Source organism: Rhipicephalus microplus, chromosome 2 (assembly GCF_043290135.1).
Source record: "Rhipicephalus microplus isolate Deutch F79 chromosome 2, USDA_Rmic, whole genome shotgun sequence".
In the NCBI taxonomy this organism is placed as follows: domain Eukaryota; kingdom Metazoa; phylum Arthropoda; class Arachnida; order Ixodida; family Ixodidae; genus Rhipicephalus; species Rhipicephalus microplus.
This window is the reverse complement of record NC_134701.1, coordinates 291,167,360-291,189,156: the sequence shown is the minus strand read 5'-3', so window position 1 is coordinate 291,189,156 and position 21,797 is coordinate 291,167,360. Positions and strand designations below refer to the sequence as shown.

The window sequence follows — 21,797 nt, the reverse complement described above, 5'->3', positions numbered from 1 at the left end:
ATGGTTGACAGTCGTTCCTTCTGAATATTTGCAGTGGTCTTGTGGATGGCGCGAGTGTCTACCTGGCCAGCAGTGAGCCTAGCTTCACAGCGCCAACAGTGCAGGTTGAAAAACCTGTAAGGTGGGTCTGGCATGCACCAACCAGAGTTTATCTCTCTATTTGTTTGGTTTTGCTTTCTTGTCACTTCGTGGGGATCCTTATCGAAAAACGTTTGAGGCAAAAGTAGCAGCACAAGCAGGGATGCAACAGCTGTGCCAAAACCATGAAATTTGCTGAAATTGAGCCACGCTGCACCAAAATGTCTGTCTTGTCTGACAATATTCTCAGTTAAAATAACTTTAGCTTGAAATGGAGGCCACGGGGGTCACGCGCAGTTTGGTGTGAAGTATGCACTTATTAGGTCAGAACAATCGTGAGACACTGTCGGCCTAATGAAGTAATAACATCGCGTGCTCGTCGATCTGCTAGCCGCAGCAAATCTCTATGGGCGTGACGACACAACTTGACGCTTTCCCGTAGCCAACAACGTTTTTCGGGAAGCATGAATTTTCTAATCAGCAAATGTGGCTATCGTATTTTGGAAAATAAGATTGCAAGCGTGTGTTGCGTTTTATGCGAGTAAACAAACTCGGACACGCTGTGAATGCTGTCATTGCCGGGGACCACGTTGGTTGCCATAGAAATGACATATGAAACATTTTTCCCTCTTGAAATTGCGTTGTCCAGTTGATAAATAACCAGTCACGTTGCCGGGACAACGATTCGTGCTTTTGCTACTTTATCTTGCTGAACACCCCTTGCAAGTGACCTGAGAAGTTGTGCGGTGCCCTAAACCTAAACCGATTGTGAAATTTAAAAAAGAAGAAAAAAAATACTGGGTTAATTAAGGGATGGAGTGTAGCATACTGAAGATCTCTTAGCCTTGTTTCAACATGTGCAGTATGCTTTAAGCCAGCTTCGCTGCAGTACACTGGTGCTCTACGGAAAGACGTATTCAGATTTCAAAAGGGCTGCACAGCCCCCCCCTTTTTTTTTCGATTACTCATGCTTGTATATGCCGCATAATTGTAAATAGTAATATGATCGCTGACATCTGAAAAGGTTACTGGCTTGCTGGCAATCATTTGGAGCAGTGTATGACATTTCTGCAGCGCTAAAAAAAAAAAAAAGGGTGGGTGGGTGGGGAACTGTGCGTCAGTTTTTTTTTTTCACCCCTCCTGCTCCTAAGCTTTACGAATTCCCTGAATTTCAGGGTTGCCAGCTTGGCAGGTTCAAATTTAAATTTGTAGAGTAAGGATATGGCTGGTGTGGCAAATGCTAATGTGTACTTCATCATTGCTTGCACAGTGGGGTGGTTCAAAATACTACTTTTATTGAAATAGCAGTGCTCATGTTCACTCTGCACAAGTTAGGTGATATTGAAAGGCTTGTACATATTTTGTCGAAGTAAACATTTTATCATGAGTAAAAGGGCACGAGGCTCATGCCTGGTACTGAAAAGTGACGCACGTATGCAAGACCCCTGATGGTGCGCTTAAAGGCCACGTTCACATACGAGATTAGTCGGAGAAAAGCTTGTGGTTGCAATTTGAGCCCTAATAGAAAATCTTGAAGAATGAGCTGGCACTGTGCTGTGGAGCTCCGAGCTGTGAAGACGTGGAAAACCAGCGTCGCTATCATGATGGAAGCAGCATAGCCGCCCGGTTCTGAAGGAACTCGGTGTGAGAGAGCCGAGAAGTGGCCGGCGACCTCGGAGGTCCTCCTGAGCGAGGTTGCCCAGACTTGCTGCACCCTTGCCCAGCAGTTTTTGGTGGATTTGCAGCTTTCCCAGTTTGTGCCGGGCTGGTAGCTCCCTACACCAGTCAGGAAGGGAGTCCATGCCGAGCTAAGCCTAGCCTAGTGAGGTGGAAGACTGTGGTTAGGGCTGGGACACTGGCATTGAAGACAAACGGCACATTGGGTGGAAACTACCGACGATGACCGTAGGAGCTTGAGGAGAATGTCGACGACAGATCCGACGAACCGTCAGCATGGCAAGGGCATGGAGTCGACACGACGACCGGATGAACTGGAAAAACGTTTCCTTACCCAAATGCGTTTTGGCTAGAGAGAGATTAGGGCTAAGGATTGAACTTGACTCGGATTGAAGTTAGTTTCGGTCTTGCTGTATAGCCCGTTATTGTATCTGTTTCTTTCTTGGTTTTAAGGGTTTATTCAAATTTTTGCCATTTTATATAGTACTAAAATGTGTTTTCCGTGTTACCGCCGACTCACGTCTCTCTCTCAGTCCAGTGCCTTGCAAGCGCTCCCCAGATAAATCGTGACATAAATGTAAGCCTTTTTTATATCCCCAAATTTGATCTTTCACGATAAAAAATGTTTTTTTTTTTTGCTGTAACCTGCTCTAGATTTGGATTTTAGTGCTTCAGAGGCATCATTTTGCTGCTCCAAAGGTTGCTCCAAAGGTTGCTCCAAATTGTGTTTCAGCTGTTGCACCCCTGAGCTTGTCAAAATGCACTTTGCAGACATCACAATCATAGACTTTATAAGGTGCAAGTGCTCTAGGCCAGCGAATTGCAGTGTTGCATCCTTCATGTCTCTGCTTTGTTCATTGGCTGCTGAGATGTGAGGGCAATATGTGACGACATTCTTGGATATGAATGCCGATATGAAATTTATTAAATTAAGAAAGTGCAAAGTGGGGGAAAAATTCTGAGGGTTCTTGGTCTTGTACGCAGAAGGAGTCATCCTGTTCTAGTACATTTCTTCATAGTACAGTGAAACCCCGTTAATACGTACCTGCCAGGGAAGACGGCGCAACTACGCACTAAACGTACTATGCATTAGCCACCAGCTACAAATTCGCATCTCCTGGCTTGCGCCATCGCCGGCAAAATATGAAGAAACTCTGTGCCACTCGAAATATTGCCTGAAATACCCACCGCAAAGCCATTTCTTTCCTTTAGCAAAAGTATAGAAAAGTTTCCGATACTCACACAATGGCCCTATAGCACGCAATGGCGACGCCGATGAGCATTTTGAAACTGCTGTGGAACCCGGGATACGCAGTGTGGTACAGCGACAGAACGGGCACAATCGGCTGTCCGTGATACAGTTTTTTTGTGTTCTGCTTCTTAACGAAAACTGGCGCAGTTTTCTTTTTTAAAACACAGTACAGTCGCAGAGAGCCAAACCTTTTGCAGCGTAGCTAGTTGCGTGCAGCGCTACGCTCACTGCCGATCCGCTTGCTGTTGAGTACACCCTTTCCGCGTGAGGCCATGCACAGATTCGGCGAGTAGACTGCTGGGTCAACACGGCAACGAAGAGCTTTCCGCAAGCAATGTGCTCTCCGTGATGCTCTAGCAGTCCTGGTAACGGACCCAGGCGCATTTGGGCTGTTGCTATATAAAATCGTGCAGCATGGTAACAACGGCACTATGCTCGCTGTACTGTGCGTGTGTTGGCGTAATACAGCAAGGTTTCTCGGTACCCGGGATCCGCAACGCTAAACTCTGCAACAGCGATCTTTGCGGCAGCGATCGGCGGCTCAGCGCGTTCAGGTAGTCGCCTACTAAAAGCCTGCAGTAGGCCTAAAGTGACAGTACGCCACACGCGTACGTGAGCAGATAACTGAAGATGTTTACTGTGATTAGGCTTCTCGCCGGCAATAAGTCATACCGGGGCGTTTGTCGGTGGTCACCGCCTTGCCATAGTTTTTTCCCGATGGTTACTCGCAATATCATCCCCGCAATTGAGCGGAGGTCGACATTACTTATCGGCTGATCTCCGCACTTATCAACATAATGGAAAACCATTCACGGCACATTGTGGCATCTGCTAAGTTCAGCGGAGCAGTAAAACTTTGTTGTGCAAAATGTTATCGCTGTATGCAGTTAGTATGCGCTAACCGGTTGGCATAGGCCGAACACTACGGCATAAGCGGTTCGGGAATGCATAAGTCTAATGACGCTTGGTTGGGGATTTGTCGCAACTTTGTTTTAACCGTTAGTACGCTTAAAGTGGGTACGTACTAACGAGGTTCGACTGTAATATTTGTGTATCACATTACGTTGTCTTGCCAGAGCTCTCTGAAGTCCTGTGCACTGCTGTGGCAGTGAAATTCTACGGCACTTTAGCTTTCTGTAACCATTTTGTTTGTCATGGACATAATTTTTTGCAGCAATCTGCAAAGCTTGGATGATGCAGTGTCATCCCTTGAGGTTCGTGGCCGCAAGTTGCGCTTCATGTCCAGCTCGGAATCCCTGGACGACTCTTCTCAGGCTGATCCAGCACCTGACCCTGCGAAACCCCCCCATCCTGCAGGCATTGTGCTCACTCGGCCAGGGTACTTCACCGTTCCTTCTATGGACGACTTGGCATCTATGGTGGGCCCTGACGGACACTGCATCGTGGAAAATTTTTGTGTGGCACGGGAGGGCTATGGCAATGTCTACTTTTCTGGCCGCATGGACGTTGCACGACTCAACCTTGATGAAATTGGTGAGTTAGCTGACTGAGCTGTGTGCACAGTGCTTGTTTCAAGTGGGAAGCATTTCTTTGCGTTCTGCAGGCATTTTGAGCGTCTATCTGTCTGTCTGTCTGTATACAGTCAAACCTTGTTATAACGAAGTTGAAAGGAGAGTCAAAATTACTTTGTTATAACCATTATATGTTATGGCCAATATTCGTTTCTACCGACATTTCTACTGTCACCATCGGCACCAGCGTACATGCGGAAAGTGTCGCAATCAGGCATAACGCCCGCATCAAAGAGAGCGTGCGACGTCATGGCCTGGGCACCCGTGGCACCCAGCGACATTGCCAAACTCTACGGCCCCTTTTTTTTTTTTCTTGACAACAGACTCAACGGCTTTTATTATTGCTGACTTCTGCTCGATTTTTTATTTTTGCGCTCATGTTTGCCGTTGTTGTTGTCCATGTCGTGTCTAGCTGCAGAAACTGGTAGAGGTGGTGTTGCTCTTCCGCAGCGAACGACAAGAAAGAAACCCACAATCTCCACCGCCCAAGCGGGGAAGGTCCCGGCGCGGAACTAAAGGGGAGGAGGAGGTCAAATGCGCGAGCGGGTCAACAAGTTCTTCAGGAGTGGGGAGGCCTGCTGACGCGCACTCTCGCGCGAGCTTCTACGCAAGCGATTTCATTAGTTCCCGAGGAAAGGGGAGGCTAAGAGACTCGCTCCCACAGGCGTGTTGGTAGGCCGTAGGCGGCTCTCGGGGAGCGCAACACGCGAGTTTTGAATTACCACAGTCGTGATGAGACGTAAATCATCGCGCTCTATAAGATATTGAATTGACGCATACCAAAATGATCAGTAAATACTCATTGCAGACGAAGAATGGTTCGTTATATCCATTGTGAAAAAATTTTTGCTTGGTTAAAATGAGGTTTTAAATTCATGGATGTCTATGGAAATTTTAGGGATAATTACAATTGATTCGTTATATTCATTAGTTCGTTATATCCCACTTTGTTATAACGAGGTTTTACTGTATAGGTGACATTTCGACAAGCCCACTTCTTTAAGACGAACTGATTTCCATAGCACTAGTGTGCTAAAGAAACCAGTTCGAGTGCCGAAGGAAAGTTCATTGGTCGAAACAGAAGCTCAAACACACAATCTCTGTTTATAAACTTTTTCATTCCACTCGAATAGCTGGTTTCACTGCAAGGTGGAGCTGCTGTGCTGTGAAGCCATAGTTAAGAATAATTCTTCACTGCTTCGAAGTAGCATTTCAAGATTATATGTATATATTACCTGCACCTTGAATACATACTTTTTTTTAAACGGTTAAGGGTAGGGCTAAATTTGAAAAAATCTTTTTTTCAATTTTGGAAAGGTATCTTTTGGGCATATTTTTCATATTCGTGCTTTTCTTAAACAGCATGTTTTGTGACTCAAAACCAGCTTCTTCTGAAAGAAAGTAGCGAGTGAAAACACACCCTAGCACATGCTCTGCATATGCGCTTTGTGCTTACGCTAAACAAGTCTTTATGTATGAAAGTCGAAATGCTTGTCCAGGGTCAGCTGTGTATAGAAAATTGTCAGGTAACTTCTAAGGCAGTCCATAGATACTGTGCGCCTTTATATTCACACTTCGTCTTCGGGGCACATTGGTTTGAACACTCTCAGCTCCTAAGTTAATTACACCTTGTGTTTGTCGTGCTTGTTGAAAAGTTCAGATGCTAGGGGAAAAGAGGTCTTCAACTGGTGTAAGTTTCACAGCGATCCTTGTAAATTTGAATAAAAACCAGTGACATACTGAGGTGCAGAATGCTGAACCAGTAAGATCTTCATTGTTGGACCTCTCGGCCTTTGCAGCGTGCTTCAGTCACATGCATGGTGACAGTGGGTATGCTCGTATGGACATGGCTATTATTTGTGATGCAGATAGGCCGAATAGCACATGAGAACAGTTCGGTGTAAGTGTTGAGCTAATGGGAATTGAGTGGCAGAGTCCTTGCTGGCTTTGTTTAGGTTCAGTCTTAAGGATTGCGACATTGCATATTGTTCATGCATTTAATCATGGTTGTATCCCACCAGCAAAAATTATGAAATAGTTAGGATTAGAGTCTGGCCAAATTACAGTCAATTTGCTGGAAAACGTTGACCACACTCGATAGTACATTGTGCTAGAGCTGCATGACATCTCACAGAAGCTCCAAAGTGAAAAATTGATTTTAGCAATGATTGCCGAGCTTGTAGCTACTAAATAAAGTACCGTACACTCTCATTAAAAGGTACCTTAAGGGACCAGGAAAATGTGTCCCACTTAACAGGACTTTCATTTACTGACAGTCTTTACAAAGGTGCAGAACACAAGGGCACATTTACAAGGGTGCAAAACACAAGTATGAAGCCAATCTCATCAGAAGCACTTGTTCCATTGAAGCTGCACTTCCATTTAAGATATTTTTTTCTACTGACAGTCTACTGTAGTTGAACAGTGTTTGTGACGAAGTTCGATCACTTTTCAGCTGTTTTCTCACTTTAAACTCGATTATCTCAAAACCATGTTTTTTTACTTAGGTACCATTATTTACTATGTATTCCCAGATATCCAGCTGATCAAGCTGTTTTCTCACTTTAAACTCGATTACCTCAAAACCATGTTTTTTTACTTAGGTACCATTATTTACTATGTATTCCCAGATATCTAGCTGATCACTTTTTTTTTTTAAGATGATAGTCTTTCTTTGTTGGGATACTTTGACACAAATTTTTGTCTGCCTGTATGGCTGTGTTTCTGTTTGTCTGTCTGTCTGTCAACCGTTTCCTCAGCACCCAGCCATGTTTATCTGGTGGCTGCATTCGTGCAGTTAAACCTGGACATAACAAAATTGATAAATTCTCGGAAAAGTTCGTTTTAAAGATGATTTTGTTATATGCAGGTTTGGTACGAAAATTCGGAGTATAAACACGCAAATTAAACAAAAGGGGTACTGAAGGCAGAGCTAACCCAAAATACCTATTTTACAGTAAAAAAACTGCTTTAATATAGCAATAGAAATTATATGGACACACTCGGCGTTTTTTCGCCGCCGCCATGTTCTGTAACAAGTCCAAATTGATGGAAAGCGCATAAGATAACATGTCCCGTGTGTTAGAACTGCCGTCGAATGCTCACAGAAAGTAAACCACCTGTCTTGAACGAGCATGAAACAACGCGGCGAGGAGGGGTCGCTCGAGTAGCAATAATAAACTTGGATTTTAACAGTGGTCGCCATCGCTGGCGCACTTGTTATCTCGGGAAGTATCAGTGTGGTTTCAATTTGAAGGGATGTGAAAAGAGCACTTCTCCCTTAAGCAGCCGTATATGCTTAAACCAGCGTTTTGTAGGGGTTCCGCGATATCGGTTCCAAAAAAATTGGCTGCCAGCCTTACTTTTCATAACATTACAATTTTTTGCTATCGCATTCATTGCAAGCATTCAACGTGCCGTCGTGTTGCCCGAACTAATTGGCTAAACCTGAAACCTACCAGTTTGCGAACTCGCAGCGCGGCGCAAGACTGAAGGGCAAGACGAGTCAGCCTCCGAAGATTAGTCGTCACTTTGGTCTCTGAGAGTTTCCATCAGCGCCTAATCTACGGTGTAAGGATAAGTTAGGTGATGACTCGGCACCCTGTGCCGCTGCCGCGTCCAGATTCTGTTTGCTGCCTGGGCTGTTTTCGTTGGATGGGACAGATGGCGCTCGCAGAGGGTAGGCAAGGTGCTCACTGGTGAGCGACTCGATCCGGGTGAAGAAGGTTATTGCTGGGTAGCCTCGCTGGTTTATTACGCTCGAGATACAGATGTACATAGATGTCAATAAATTACATTGTGGCTCTGTTGTAAATAAATTGATTTTCAAATTTTATATGCAGCTTAATTATTTGTTAACAGTATTTTCAGATATAAATGCACCAACAGCAGCTAACGTTAGCGTGCGGGAAGCGGTTGCATTTTGACGCGAGAGCACTAAAGATCTCGTTTTGTTGAAATTCTGGTGTCGGCGTTGTGGGCGTCTGCATCTTTGGTTCAGAATAAAAATAAAAAATAAAAACAGTGTTGTCCTTGAGAGAAAATTTGAGGTGTTTGCAATAAGGATAGCAGCCCGAAGGCAAAGGCGCGCTAGCTATTAGGAAGGCGTGGTCGCTCTGTGTGTGTGTGTGTGTGTGTGTGTGTGCGTGCGTGTGTGTATGCGTGCATGTGAGAGTGAGCGTGCGTGGATATCACTGCGACGTTCTGTTGCTCAGCAAAATGAACGAAAAGCTTCGTCAGAAAACTTTCAACTAATGTTTCAGGAAACTTACATGCATTCTATTAAGAACCTACACTGACCCACTACCCTTGGCAGTCTTGCTGTTTGCTTCATGCAGATTTCGGCGTCTGGCAGTTTACACAGCATGATATGGTGGAAAAACTTCATTGGTTCCCAAAAGTCGATCCTGGATTAAACAGTGCCACACCCATGTCGGGACTGTTGGGCCAGTGCCATCAGTCATACTTTGTGCTATTTTATTAGGCCGTGCAGAGTTGAACTTGATGAAGTGCTTATGAGACAGTGGAAGCGAGCGCACTACCTAAAGCAGTATATCTTGTGCAAGTCGACCCTCATGTTACCGACGCGTAGTGCCGACAATCATATTCCTCGTTTCATAAGGCATGTAAGGATATTTAAGGCCTTCGTATTAATAATTAAAAGGTGTTGTGTCATAAGTACCGTGGTCCGAAGTGCGCCTGCAATGTTGCAAGACGGTGACGATGAAGCGCTAGAGACATCCTAAAAACGAGAAAATCTGGCTTCACCACATCAAGCATGGAGAACTAATTATAATTACGATGGCTGCATCACAGAATCAGTATGTACAATTATTTCTGTTCACTGGTTACTCTACATTTAGTTTTGCTTGGTCCAAATAGGCATAGATGATGCAGCTAAAAAATGTGGCATCACAATTAAAAACAAGACATTACTTTTCCTGCGTGATGAACTGAGTCGGTAACGCATAGGCCCACACTATCAGTGTCGTGTTGAAAAGCATCCTCCTCTTTACGTGGAGGAGGCCCGTCGCTGCTGAAGTCAAAGCACTACCTTTTGCATGCGTGCCTGCTGATTCTTCATAACCATGTTGTGGAAAAACTGTCCCTACGTGCAATAAATTTGGTGTTCTTTCTGCGGTCGTCTCGGGCACTTCAGATGCAGTTGAACCTTTTGGCCCCCGTCGCTTCCAAGAAGTTGCAGTAGAGCCAGCCGTTTTCGCTGAGCTTTCCTGTTTTTTTGCTGCACGGTCAGGTATTTTGGACAGCCCGGTAAGATGGCAGGCTCAGGATCTCAAGTGAGCGTAGCTTTTTTTGGTGCGTGCAACAGGATGTTTCCCTTGTATTCTGCAGGATATGTGGCAAAGATTGCTTTTTCGGGGAAATGCTTCACGCACATATAGTCAGTAGGCTGCAAGGCTCCATCAGCTTTCGCAATTGCCCGTCGCCACTTATCCAACTGCTCTGGTTCATGCGGAGCCTGGAAATGCGACACATGCTTCGTGCAAATTCGATACCCTGACTTGCAATTTGGGACAAAACACCACTTGCCCATTTCTAGGCGCAATCACGGACAAAACAGCTCATGCGTACTTGGAGTCATATGCAGTGTGGAGGTCTACGTGCACTGAATCATAAAGCGCGTATCAGCTGAACAAATGCACTGGAACGACTCGCAGACACAGGGCGACACGTTTCTAAATCGCAAAATCCCATGCCCACATAGCTTTCAAGAAGATGCTCTTTGGCGCGCATGTTTCAGCATGAGCGTCGCGCGAATACTTGGCGTGCTGTGCAGCAGCGCCATCTCAACTCGCCCAACGGCAACTACTCATAGCTCTAGGTCATCGGCAACGACAATCTGCCCGCACCCTCTCCTTGTGCGGAGCGGCGAGTGTCAGCACCTAACTTATCCTTACACCATGGCCTAATCTGACATCCCCTCGGTATTGACGACGCAGTTGTCTGAAATTAAGAAAAGTCACAGTTTTGCCCCAAGGGCGAAGCAATGAATTGGATAGCAACAACTTGGAATGTAAAGGCGAAAACGGCAAGCACATGGAAACGTGCAGCGCGCTGCTTACGCACAAATGACGCACGAAAACAACATACACAGGACGAGAGTGAACTAACAATGTTTACCACTCGACCACTCGGCGCTGTTTAAACAAAAACAAGCCACAAAAGGTAATCACAGGTACAGATATGAGTGCGAACTAACAAGTGCCCCAGTTATTACTTTGCTGTGTTTGAAAAGCACACTCTTTTCGCAAACGGCGCCTGTCCAGCAAGGGAAGTGATCTTTGTGCACCCGGCAACTAAACGCAGTCGTTCCGGTCAAAGTTGAAGGCACGTGATTCTCCCCACTGAAGGATAAGCGCGTGTGCACAAGCATCAGAGCGAGCGAAAGCGGCCAAACTCATTGGAAATTTACTCGCTTCCCCGCTTAAGCAGCTGGAAAACTGTGCCGTGAAGTCGACACAAAAAATAACGAGTCCTGGAGAATTCGCATCGGAGAATTCAAGCGAAAATGCCAGCGTGGCCGGAAAACCACGTCCGCACCCGCCGAAATTGTTCACATTCGTTCTGCCCCTCGTATGCATGCCACCCCTGCCGCCGCCATCAACGATTGAGAATTCATTCCATTTTGTCCGTTTCCTGAGCACTGAAGTTCATACCGAGTTTTAATTATGCATACAAGGCCCTGAAAAGAAGCAGTTTACACCTTTACTAACTTTATTCCACGCCAGCCGAAAGACACGCCAGCCAAAACGACATGAGCGGACACAGCCACGGCGACAGATTCAGCCGGCAGTGCAAAAGCAAGACACATTCGGGCAAGCCGACTTGTTGCTGCTGCACCTTCTTCTACTTCTGGTGTTATTAGCGATTGTAATCCAAACCAGGCTCTCGATGACTGCGTCCTTGTCAAGGCCGTGAGTTTTGGCGGCTAGTTCGCGATAGCGCCGACGATGTCTTCTCCGCCCTGTTGATTTGAGGCTGGTTGTTGACATTACGTGGTTTGAGAGATAGAGCGATAGAGCAGCCGGTGAAGCCAAAGCCGTGAAGCAAAAAAGCGATACTATGCTATCGCATGAGGGGGAAAATTGGTCTCAGACCGTTTTTTTGCGTTGGCCTCTCGGCTTGTTTTTGCCGTGTTGCACCGCTGGCACGCAGCGGTCAATCGCACATTCGTATCATCCGTGGTGGCTGGGAAAACCATTCGTGTAACACTGAATCACGGTGTATTTTATATAATGTAGTCCATTCAAAACTACCTTAAAATTCGTGCCCCGCCGTGGTGGTCTAGTGGCTAAGGTACTCGGCTGCTGACCCGCAGGGCGCGGGTTCGAATCCCGGCTGCAGCGGCTGCATTTCCGATGGAGGCGGAAATGTTGTAGGCCCGTGTGCTCAGATTTGGGTGCACGTTAAAGAACCCCAGGTGGTCTAAATTTCCGGAGCCCTCCACTACAGCGTCTCTCATAATCATATGTTGGTTTTGGGACGTGAAACCCCACATATCAATCAATCAATTACCTTAAAATTCATATCATCGTGAAGTTCGCATCAACAGTAATCGTATCATCGAGATTCTACTGTATATAAATACGTATATATATACACACACGCACACACACACACACGCACACACGCGCGCACACACACACACGCACGCACGCACGCACACACACGCACACACGCGCACACACACACACACATACACACACACACACACACACACACACACACAGGGTGAATGACGGCCGCGGCGGTGACGGCAAGAAATCAGCTGAGACTGTTCATATGAATGCTATCGCAGCAAAAAAAAATGCAAAGCTGAACGTCGTTAGTGGCCACACCATGTGCGCGCAGTGAAACTATGCGCACGTGCTCGGCGTCGAAAACGAAAAGCAAACGACATGGACACAGAAACTTATACGGCAGGAAACTATTCAATGAAGTGCCCCCCTTATGCAGCACGGCCCCACATATGTGACGCTAGCTAAAAGCGTGGCACTTCTAACGTGTAAAAGTAGTTTTTTTTAATTTTGGCTTTGAAGGAGGGGGGGCACATTCGCGCATACGCTCGCGGCGGCGATAACGGCGACAACATGGCTCGTACAGTTCAGGCCTGCCCGCCTGCCCCCACAAGCTGCGAGGCGAGCAGGGACTGTCTGCCTGCGTCGTGTTCGCTCCCCCGCGCGAAATAACGAGCGCTCGCTTTCGCCTGGTGCGCTCTGCTCGCCGCCGCTGCTTCGTCAACAGTGGGGCAGCCGCGGAAGATGCATGCTCGTACGAAAACGCCAAAATACGGAGGGGAATTCATAGATTTTCTGTGTGCGGCTGCGGCGGCTGCATTTCCGATGGAGGCGGGAATGTTGTAGACCCGTGTGCTCAGATTTGGGTGCACTTGAAAGAACCCCAGGTGGTCGAAATTTCCGGAGCCCTCCACTACGGCGTCTCTCATAATCATATGGTGGTTTTGGGGCGTTAAACCCCACAAATAAAATCATATTGCCTGTGTGGAAAATTCGTTATAATAAAGTAGACTCCCTCTGTTATTTTGTTACATAGAGGTCGCAAATACATGTGCTTGCATGGAGTAGCGGGGGGAAATATTAAAAATTTATTATATCGAGGAATTTGTTATATGGAGGTTCGTTATAAGCAGGTTTAACTGTACTTATAAACATTCTTCACCAAAAAACAAATATTACACATACATATCTGAGACACAACATCAATAAGTAAGCATTTGGTGGCATGTTGCTTTATAGAGCAAAATTCAAAGATGCGCAATTCTAAAGACCCTAGTGTTACTTATGCTGCACTGACAATGTGACACTATGCACGAAAAAACAGGTGTTCCCTACACCTTGCTGAGACGATAATGGTGCTGTCACCTACCAGTGGCTCTGCATTCTACATGAGATTAAATAAGTAAGCATTTGGTGGCATGTTGCTTTATAGAGCAAAATTCAAAGATGCGCAATTCTAAGGACCCTAGTGTTACTTATGCTGCACTGACAATGTGACACTATGCACGAAAAAACAGGTGTTCCCTACACCTTGCTGAGACGATAATGGTGCTGTCACCTACCAGTGGCTCTGCATTCTACATGAGATTACTGCCAGATAATGTCCTTATCTCACGCAGCACCTCAAGACAGAAGGCTGTTGTCTTTCGAAGACATCTGCAGTAATGCGCGTAGATATGGTGGCCATTTTTTTTTTTATATTCTGCATAAATACGTATCGTTACTGAAGCAGAGTAGAAGTAATGCATTTTGCAGTTTTTGTGATACAAATTTTCATGGATGTCAATTAACTCAAAAGTTAGGTCCTACTGGCAAAAAATTGACAAAAATTTTAAATTAGCCAGGTTTTAATATATCTGCTTCAGTTAAAAGAGCGGAGAATTTGGAAGAGAAGATATATGGATTATGTGAATATCCCTTTTTGCGTCTGGGAAAGCGGTACCTCAAAATGACCTAAAATGCATTTAAAGCATCTTGTGCCTTTAAAGCATCTATGATCTTATGTGCACTAAGTATAGCAAATTTCAAAATTTACAGTATTTTGCCGCTTACAACTTGCGCTCTAAACTGGTATCCAAGTCTTCTACTACAGTCAAAACCCGATATTACAAAATGACTGTGCTCAACATATTTCGGTTTATTGGAAAGCTTGTAAAATAGAGGAAAATAGTTTTCAGCCCTCGGAAATCTGAATGGTAATGTAGCAACACACGAATGCTACCATGGCATTGTATTTAGGGCTAACTTATGTCTGCATGTATGAAAATTATGTGAAGGTGTCTTAGATATACAGCGTGTGATGTCCAGGCGATGCACATATGCGGGAAACTATGACAGGCTGCTATTAAGGAAAGGCCGACAGAATGAATGCAGTGATTGTGCAAGCAAAGCAAGCAAGAAAGTTGCGAGAAGGCAACCAGGGTCATGTGCTGCATAAGCTACGACTAGGGACAACAATTTGTAGAGCCAGTTTGTATAAGACAGGCACGTCTTTTCAGTGATGCCTATGTATTTTATTTTGCTGACCAGAGAGTTGAAAGTAGAGCACTCAGTACTTCGATGCACTGTATGCACCGGAGTATTGAGTGCTATGTATGCTATGTGAACTATTCGACTTGAAATTATTTGAGCAAATCACCATTTGCTTTGAGTTCGTTGCGAACTCAAGTTTGCTATTCGTCCATGCCTACTTTGTATGTCTTGTGGTGCATTCAGCAAGCACAGGACAGAGTTAATTGGAAAAACATGGCAGAGGCGTTAGCTCTTTGGTGGCAGGTGGATGAATCAAACGTGGTAGCATCAGTCTGCGCTTCCAGTAGCCATTACAGCGATTTTGGAACTCTTTTCTTGCCTGTTGGCTTTACGTTGCATGGGATCTTGCTAGTGCTACGTGATTCCTTTTGTCCTCTTTTCTTTCTTTAGATTTACATGACAGTTCAAATAACGTAACCGATACTTTCCATGGCATAGCGAGGGCCTCGTTTTGGCAGACTTGATGGCTTCAGGTCATGTGCAAGGGATTATCGGTCAAAGGCCAGCTCATAATAATATCATGTGCTATGTGACATCAACAGGCCACACTGACTGTAATGGCACCAGGCAGTGCTGATTGACACATGCATGTTTAACATGCCCATTCGTACTTTATGAAGTGTATGGAGGGATAACAGCCACTGTAGCTCACTTGGTATAGGGCAGCGGACGTGTTATTCGAAGGTCGCAGCTTTGGTCCCTGCCGGTGGAAAGTTACCTTTTCTTCACATTTACATTACATTTGCTACTAATGACATCCCCTATATTTTCCTTGGCATCATTTGTTCTCATTAATCTTCAATTGTTAATAGACTCAGCTCGCTGTCATCTACAAAACATATGGATTTTTTAATGTTCGTTGACAAGTTTCTTCAGGTTGAATAGCAGCCAAACTTGTTCCAACAGCGATTGAGCTTGTGCCCAAAAATGTTCTTGTTTGCAGTGCACTTTCGTCGCATGGAGATCACAGTGTACCCTGATGATGACGAAAAGCCACCTGTGGGCGAAGGCCTGAACCGTAAAGCACAGATTACTCTCGACAAAGTGTGGCCAATCAACAAAGTCACTCGAGAATCAATCACAGTAAGTGTGTTTTTATGCTTTCTTTAAATTTAGTACAGCAAGAACGTGGAAAATTAAATGTGACAAAAGAAAGCTGGTATATGTTTTTATATATTGTTTCTTGGGGCTGCAGAGGCGTCGTCGAGAGGTACGAAGAATTGTCAGTAATGTTTTTAGATGTCAGCAATCATACTGGTACCCATAAGTATACCGCACGTGTAAATAAAGGACTGAACGTTTTGCGACACTTCACAACTTGTGGCTTCTTAATCTTAACATGCTTTTTCACAGGAAATTAGAGTACTGCAGTAAAAGTGACTTCAAAGTCGCTTCGTGCAGGATAAAGTACAAGCAAACAGGCTTTTCTGTGAATAATGAACATTGTATTTAGTGACATTTGGTAAGCATTTTATCGTGACACATTTAACAATATTTAAGCAGCATGTGAGTAGCTCGAAGCATTCTTCTGTTTGCCAGCCCAAGTTATTACTGAAAGTTTTGCAGAAAACTTTTTATCGCTACGAAATATCACAATTCTTGCTGGTTCAGCCTGCAATCTTTTAAATGAAATGACTCGTCCCATCTAGCTTTCCCTCGCAGTTCGCATGTGCAGATGGGCCCTGCCTTCTGGTGCCAGCCCTGACGTCACCTGCCAGCTGTTTGACGAGGTTCCGGCAATACTGCTGGTGTCACTGCTCCTTCTCACCATGATTCCTCTGACACATTTATGTCGAAACAAGGGAGAATGAAAGCGAAGCGTTAAATAATGCATGCAATGGTGCAGTGCACTCCTCTGAAACTGGGAAAGCGTAATCAAATCCATTTTTATTTCAACCAAAGCAAGTAGAAATTGCATTGATTGACACAAGCACCTGTGGGCTTACACATAGGTGCAGTCTTGTAAGCAGTGAAATCTAGATACAACAAATTTCAAGGGGCCACTAAAGACCATTCGTTATTTTGAAAAGTTGTAGGGAAAGTATTCAAAAGTTGCACGAAAATTGTAAATGCAAACATGTAAACATGTAAGACGTCTACCTGCACTGTGTTTGCGACCACATTATGCTGCAATAAGCGCAAGAACACATGCGAAATAATGCAGAACCAGTGAACGTTTATTTGAGGAAGAGTGCGCAATCTATCCTGATGTGGGCAGCTTGACTGCTGAAAGATGAACTCTTAAGCACGTGCTGTTTCAACGGGGTTTTTGCTCTAGTTGTCGTTTTCTTCTCGCGACAAATGGTATAGATCTTATCGGTCGTCAACTAAGGTCATGTGCATGCTTCGTGGTCGCACGGTGTGTATTGTTCGAAAGAAGCATGCACGGATAATCACGGGGGACTTCATCTCATAAGTCACTCGCGTCACATTTTCACTGTTGTAGCATTCCCTTCAGGCTCCTTTCGGAGCTCATCGTGAACGTTCCATCATCAACGAAAAGGCTAGGAAACAATCATGTAACCAGTGGGCAGGTAAAGCTTCTCGAGGAAAACGAAGGCAACAGGGCGAAGCCCGATATGAAAAACAAGTATCAGGCGATGATTATGTCGATAGCGATAGGGCTATCACAAAATTAAATAGGGCAGCTTGATAGCGAAATATTGAAATACGCAGGAGTTCTGATGATATTGATAGTGGCAGCTATGGGCCTGGGCATTATTTTTACAGCCACGAGTCACATTTTAAAATTGCTATTCGTTATTTTGAAGTGTTCTGGAAGTAAAGGGGGATAAAATTCAATACATTGTTTTGAGACATTCAATATTCTGAAATTCGTAGTAGCGAAATATTTTTTACATTAAACCAATAGATGTATGGAAGGGGATTTTCAAAAAAGTCTGTAATCTAAAAAGAAAAAGTTATTAATCTGAAGTTTGCTATAACGAGATTTGACAGTACGATGAACTTTGGCACATGTCATTTGAAATTGTGCCAGCAACACTGTCTAGCATGCTGTATGTTGTGCATGCTGTTTGTTGTTCATTGAATCAGTACAAAGTGATAGGACAGGATGCGGATACGATGAGATGCAAACTTTGATAAGTTTTCAAGATTCACAAAAGGCATCAAGAATGTGTCAGCTGTCCCTTTGTTGCCCTTTTACTGAAAGAAATCTGTTTGCTCGAAAGATGAGTGTGAGTGTGTAGGTGACAAATCTGGTAACGTGGGTATTTGCTTTGCTGGTTACGGGACATCACATCTGTTTTCCTAGTTACTGCTTGTCTCAGTTATTAGTGATACGTACGTGTACTTTTTTTCATTTTATTGTCCTGGCGTGCTGTTTTTGACGCTCAGTATATGCCAACTGGCCCACCTACAATCACTGTTGAAATGGTATAAGTATGCAGCATTTCCTTTTTGATGGCCGATGTACATTAGTGGGCTTCAACTGGCATCCACACTGCGAAGCAGATAGCTATTAATTTTGCCTTCGACGAACATTGCAGAGCGCATTTTTTAGGCTACTGCCTCGGTTGTGGAGGTTGTGCTTTGGTCATCTAGACATGTTCAAGTTGTATCCGAACGTTGCTGCCATATTTAATTTTAATTGATTTCACATCCTCGGTTACACATGAGTGACTTAGTATTTATTTATTTATTTTTACAGGATCCGGAGAAGCTCAAGGCACTTGGTTATCAAGAAAAATTGGAGAGGACCACTGCCAAAATTGGGGGTCGTTTTCTGGAGTACAGGCCGGAGACAGGTTCTTGGGTTTTTGAGGTGGGTACATTCTATGCTTTGCAACTAGAACAGGTGCCCCTTTGTTATGTGTTTTCCGAGAAAAAAATTGATTTTTTGAAAACCATACATTTGAGTAGCATCTTTTACAAACTATCTGTTCTGTAAATATCGATGTCTAATTCATTGCAAAAGTACGTCAAATGAATGATACACTTGATCTGAGATATATCGAACTCGAAGGGGACCGCGGCATAGTTTGATATGTCATTAATTCAAAATACAAAATACGCTTATTCAAAGCCTAAATTAAAGCATTTCAGGCCTCAGAAATCTTTACAAGTGCTAACATAATGATTCACTCACGGCATAATGAAGAACAAGATGTGAACTACAAGTTACTGCAGTTTATTTCGCATGAAAATAGTCCACTAACTTGTCTTGCCTTTTGTGTGCCATGATGTTCCAGTCATCCTCAATATCATTGAAGCTTTTCAAATAACCGCATTCAGCTCTTTCAGCCACAACAGCGTTGATTGACGTAGAACACCGATGCAAGCTTTGTAGTGCGGCAGAAGGTTGGTTGGCGGCTGCAGTAAAAGCGTTGGCATATTCATGATGGCATGGGTACACTTTTGCGGCACCGGTATTGATCTCAGCAACGATCTCACTATGATCTTACCATCGATGCAGTCAGAAACAGCTACGTCGTCATATGCACCGATGCAGTTGCTCGCTGTCCGAGATGGTGCCCGGAAGCACTGATAATTCGGGTAATTCACTGAGCCACCGTACGCAGTTGTGAGCGGTCATGGCGCTTCAAAAGTCGTCACCTAGCCCGCAAGAAAAGTTTACAGCGGTGCATTATTGGACGTCGCCCCAAGCGCCAATCGTAATTTTTATCGCTAAGTGCGGGTCAATATTCAGTTCAACTCCCGAATGAGGATTTACCAGGAATGAGGCAAGTAGTACATAAGTCCACAAGGCGCAAAAGACCGGGTAGCCGAGTTCTCACCATCGACATTATGGCGATATCGATGTCACCTGTGGCTTTGTAGCTGGCAGCTGCTACTTTCAGCTGCTTCAATTAAAAGGCTAGAAAAAGCGTAGCCTCCAAGACATGTGTTTTAAAACCGAAAACACTAAAATACATCGCAAGGTTGCACATCTGATGAAAGGCCATGCTTTTCAGACTCGCATGCTATTGTGTGTTAACAAACAAGGACGGAAATGCGAACGAGAACTCCGAGTCCCTTCGCATTCACATTTTGGTGTCCTCGACAATAGGTCAATAGACCTATGGCCACGCGGAGTGTTAAGACTGGCAGACTGCACATCAAACATAATGGTGAAATTAGATGCGCCACGCAATGAACCAGATCAGCGCCGCCTTTTTGTCACCTGGGCGCAAAAAGGGATCGGTGCATCGTAGAATGCAACAGAAAATTCATCAGTACAGTCGCCGACCGATTTTTCGGGCTCCAAAAATTTGGACTTGTGGGATACTTCGGACTTCAAAAGTGCGCCATCAGGGTTCCCATAGCATAGGGTCAATGCATTTTTTTGACCGATTTTTCGGACTAATTCGCCCCCGAAAGTTGGATTTTTCAGATTAAATCGCTTGTTTTGAGCTGTGCCACGAACCTGTATGAACACCGCCATGTTGGATTTTATGCCGCCTTGACTAAGCTTAGGGGCTTAATTTTAAAATGGCTTTCCTGCTCCCAAGATCAGAAAGCAAACGTCATATATCAAGTTTTGGAGGCCGTGTTTGCTTTAGAAATGGTGACACGAGACCTTTTTTCGTCTTCAGTCAGCCATAGTGGTCAGCACTGTCGTCATCGCACCACACAGAGAGGAGGCGGAGCTATGCAGTCGTGAAGTGAATGTGCCTGCCACAATGAAATTAGGGAGTTTTAGAATAGCGAACCGTGAGCCCTTGCGTTGCTGTTGCTGCCACTGCGCATCGGTCGTAACGCAAGTCGCCGTTCGCGGCCGACCCGCAGAAAATTCGAAATAGCGTGTGGCGATTGCGGCTCGCGAGGCCCGCAGAGTGTTGTTTCTAGCTTCCGTGCATTTGAGTTCGCGGTCGGGGTGAAAGTTTCTAAACTTTTCTCTAGGGGAAGCAAACCCTATTCTAAAACTCATAATCCGTCCGCTACATCCGCAATGCCCGTAGCATGCAAACGTTATTCTGAAACTCCCTATTTAAAACTTCGCTTGTGTGGACGATGACGATTTCATGTGCAGAGCCCACAGACGAAGAAATTCTTCGCCAGGTTGTGCCGCAGCCATAGAGTGGTTCAGATGATGATGACGATGATCGCCCGCAGCTGTCGGCAGCGGAGATCGCTTCCGCGGTGCACTTTTGTGAAGCTATTACGGTGACGATGTGACCTTGGCGCAAATACGGGCGAACCAAATTGATTCCAAGCACAGTATGAGGCTAGGCAGAAAAAATCGTGGACTTTTTTAAGCCTGCCTGATGCAATAAAGTTCATATTTCTGACAAAAACGAATTTTTCGGACTGTTCGATTTTTCGAATTTTTTTTTTCAGTACCCGCCAGGTCCGAAAAATCGTTCGGCGACTGTATTTGTTTAGAAAAATGCGCTTTCTGGGCTGTGGTGCTGCGCAGCATTTGATGTAACGGACGTTCCGCTGTGCAGGACTGGGATATGTGAGTGCAGCGGTCCTGTATTTCTGCGTGGAAAATTTAAGGGGATTTTCGAACTATACAGTATAGCCAATAACTCGATATATTCGAGTTTGATGTATCCGAAATCGACTGTATCACATAACAGGGCCATGGCAGCCGACGAGAGAGCGCTGAAAATACCCCAACTTCACGGGCTCACAATTTCCGAACTACACAGCCTAGCGCCGCCATTTTAGTGCTGTTTGGTCGGGAGTTTTTTTTTTTTTTTTTTTCGCCACCCGCTGCAGCAGCACGGTGGAGGCGGGAATCATTATAATGAACAGCAAATACTGTCTACATTCGTTATAATGAACGTAGACTGCATTTACTGCCACATGTCATGGCTAAAGATGGTCCCAGCACATGCCGTGCTACACCGCTTTTATTAAGAATATCAAAATTACTTGGCCTTTTCTTTTATTCTTTGAACTCTGAACAACTAGTCAAGACAAGCCTTTTCTAAGATTTTTGAAAAGATGTCTGTTCTTAAACGCATCAATAAGATGTGCTATTGAGCAAGCTCGTTATGATTGACATGAGAAAAGGGAAATTCATGGGCACCTGTTTCTAGCACGAAATCCAGAGCATCGGCATATGGCCTCACCTTGGCTTCATGCAGTCTTTGATTGGCAGGGTTGAATAAGGATTTGAGGGGCATTTTCTGCGACCTCTCACGCCTTCCATCCAAAACAAGGTGACTCGTTCCCTCCTTTCCTTTGGCGAGGATACGAGACCCGCCTTACAGCTCT

General features: G+C 44.8%; 1 protein-coding gene across 4 annotated transcripts in view; it reads left to right on the top strand.

Moving 5' to 3' along the window:
- Positions 1 to 21,797, top strand: part of Nup98-96 (nuclear pore complex protein Nup98-96) — a 263,228-nt gene that overhangs the window by 119,628 nt on the left and 121,803 nt on the right. For all 4 annotated transcript variants that reach the window (XR_005110629.2, XM_075882251.1, XM_075882250.1 and 1 more), the window contains 4 exons: positions 35 to 121; positions 4,182 to 4,501; positions 15,553 to 15,692; positions 18,280 to 18,393. Coding sequence is in view for 3 of the 4 variants with exons in the window: in XM_075882251.1 (XP_075738366.1) it covers positions 35 to 121; positions 4,182 to 4,501; positions 15,553 to 15,692; positions 18,280 to 18,393 (661 nt within the window). In the remaining variant the exon portion in view is untranslated. The remainder of the gene's footprint in view (positions 1 to 34; positions 122 to 4,181; positions 4,502 to 15,552; positions 15,693 to 18,279; positions 18,394 to 21,797) is intronic.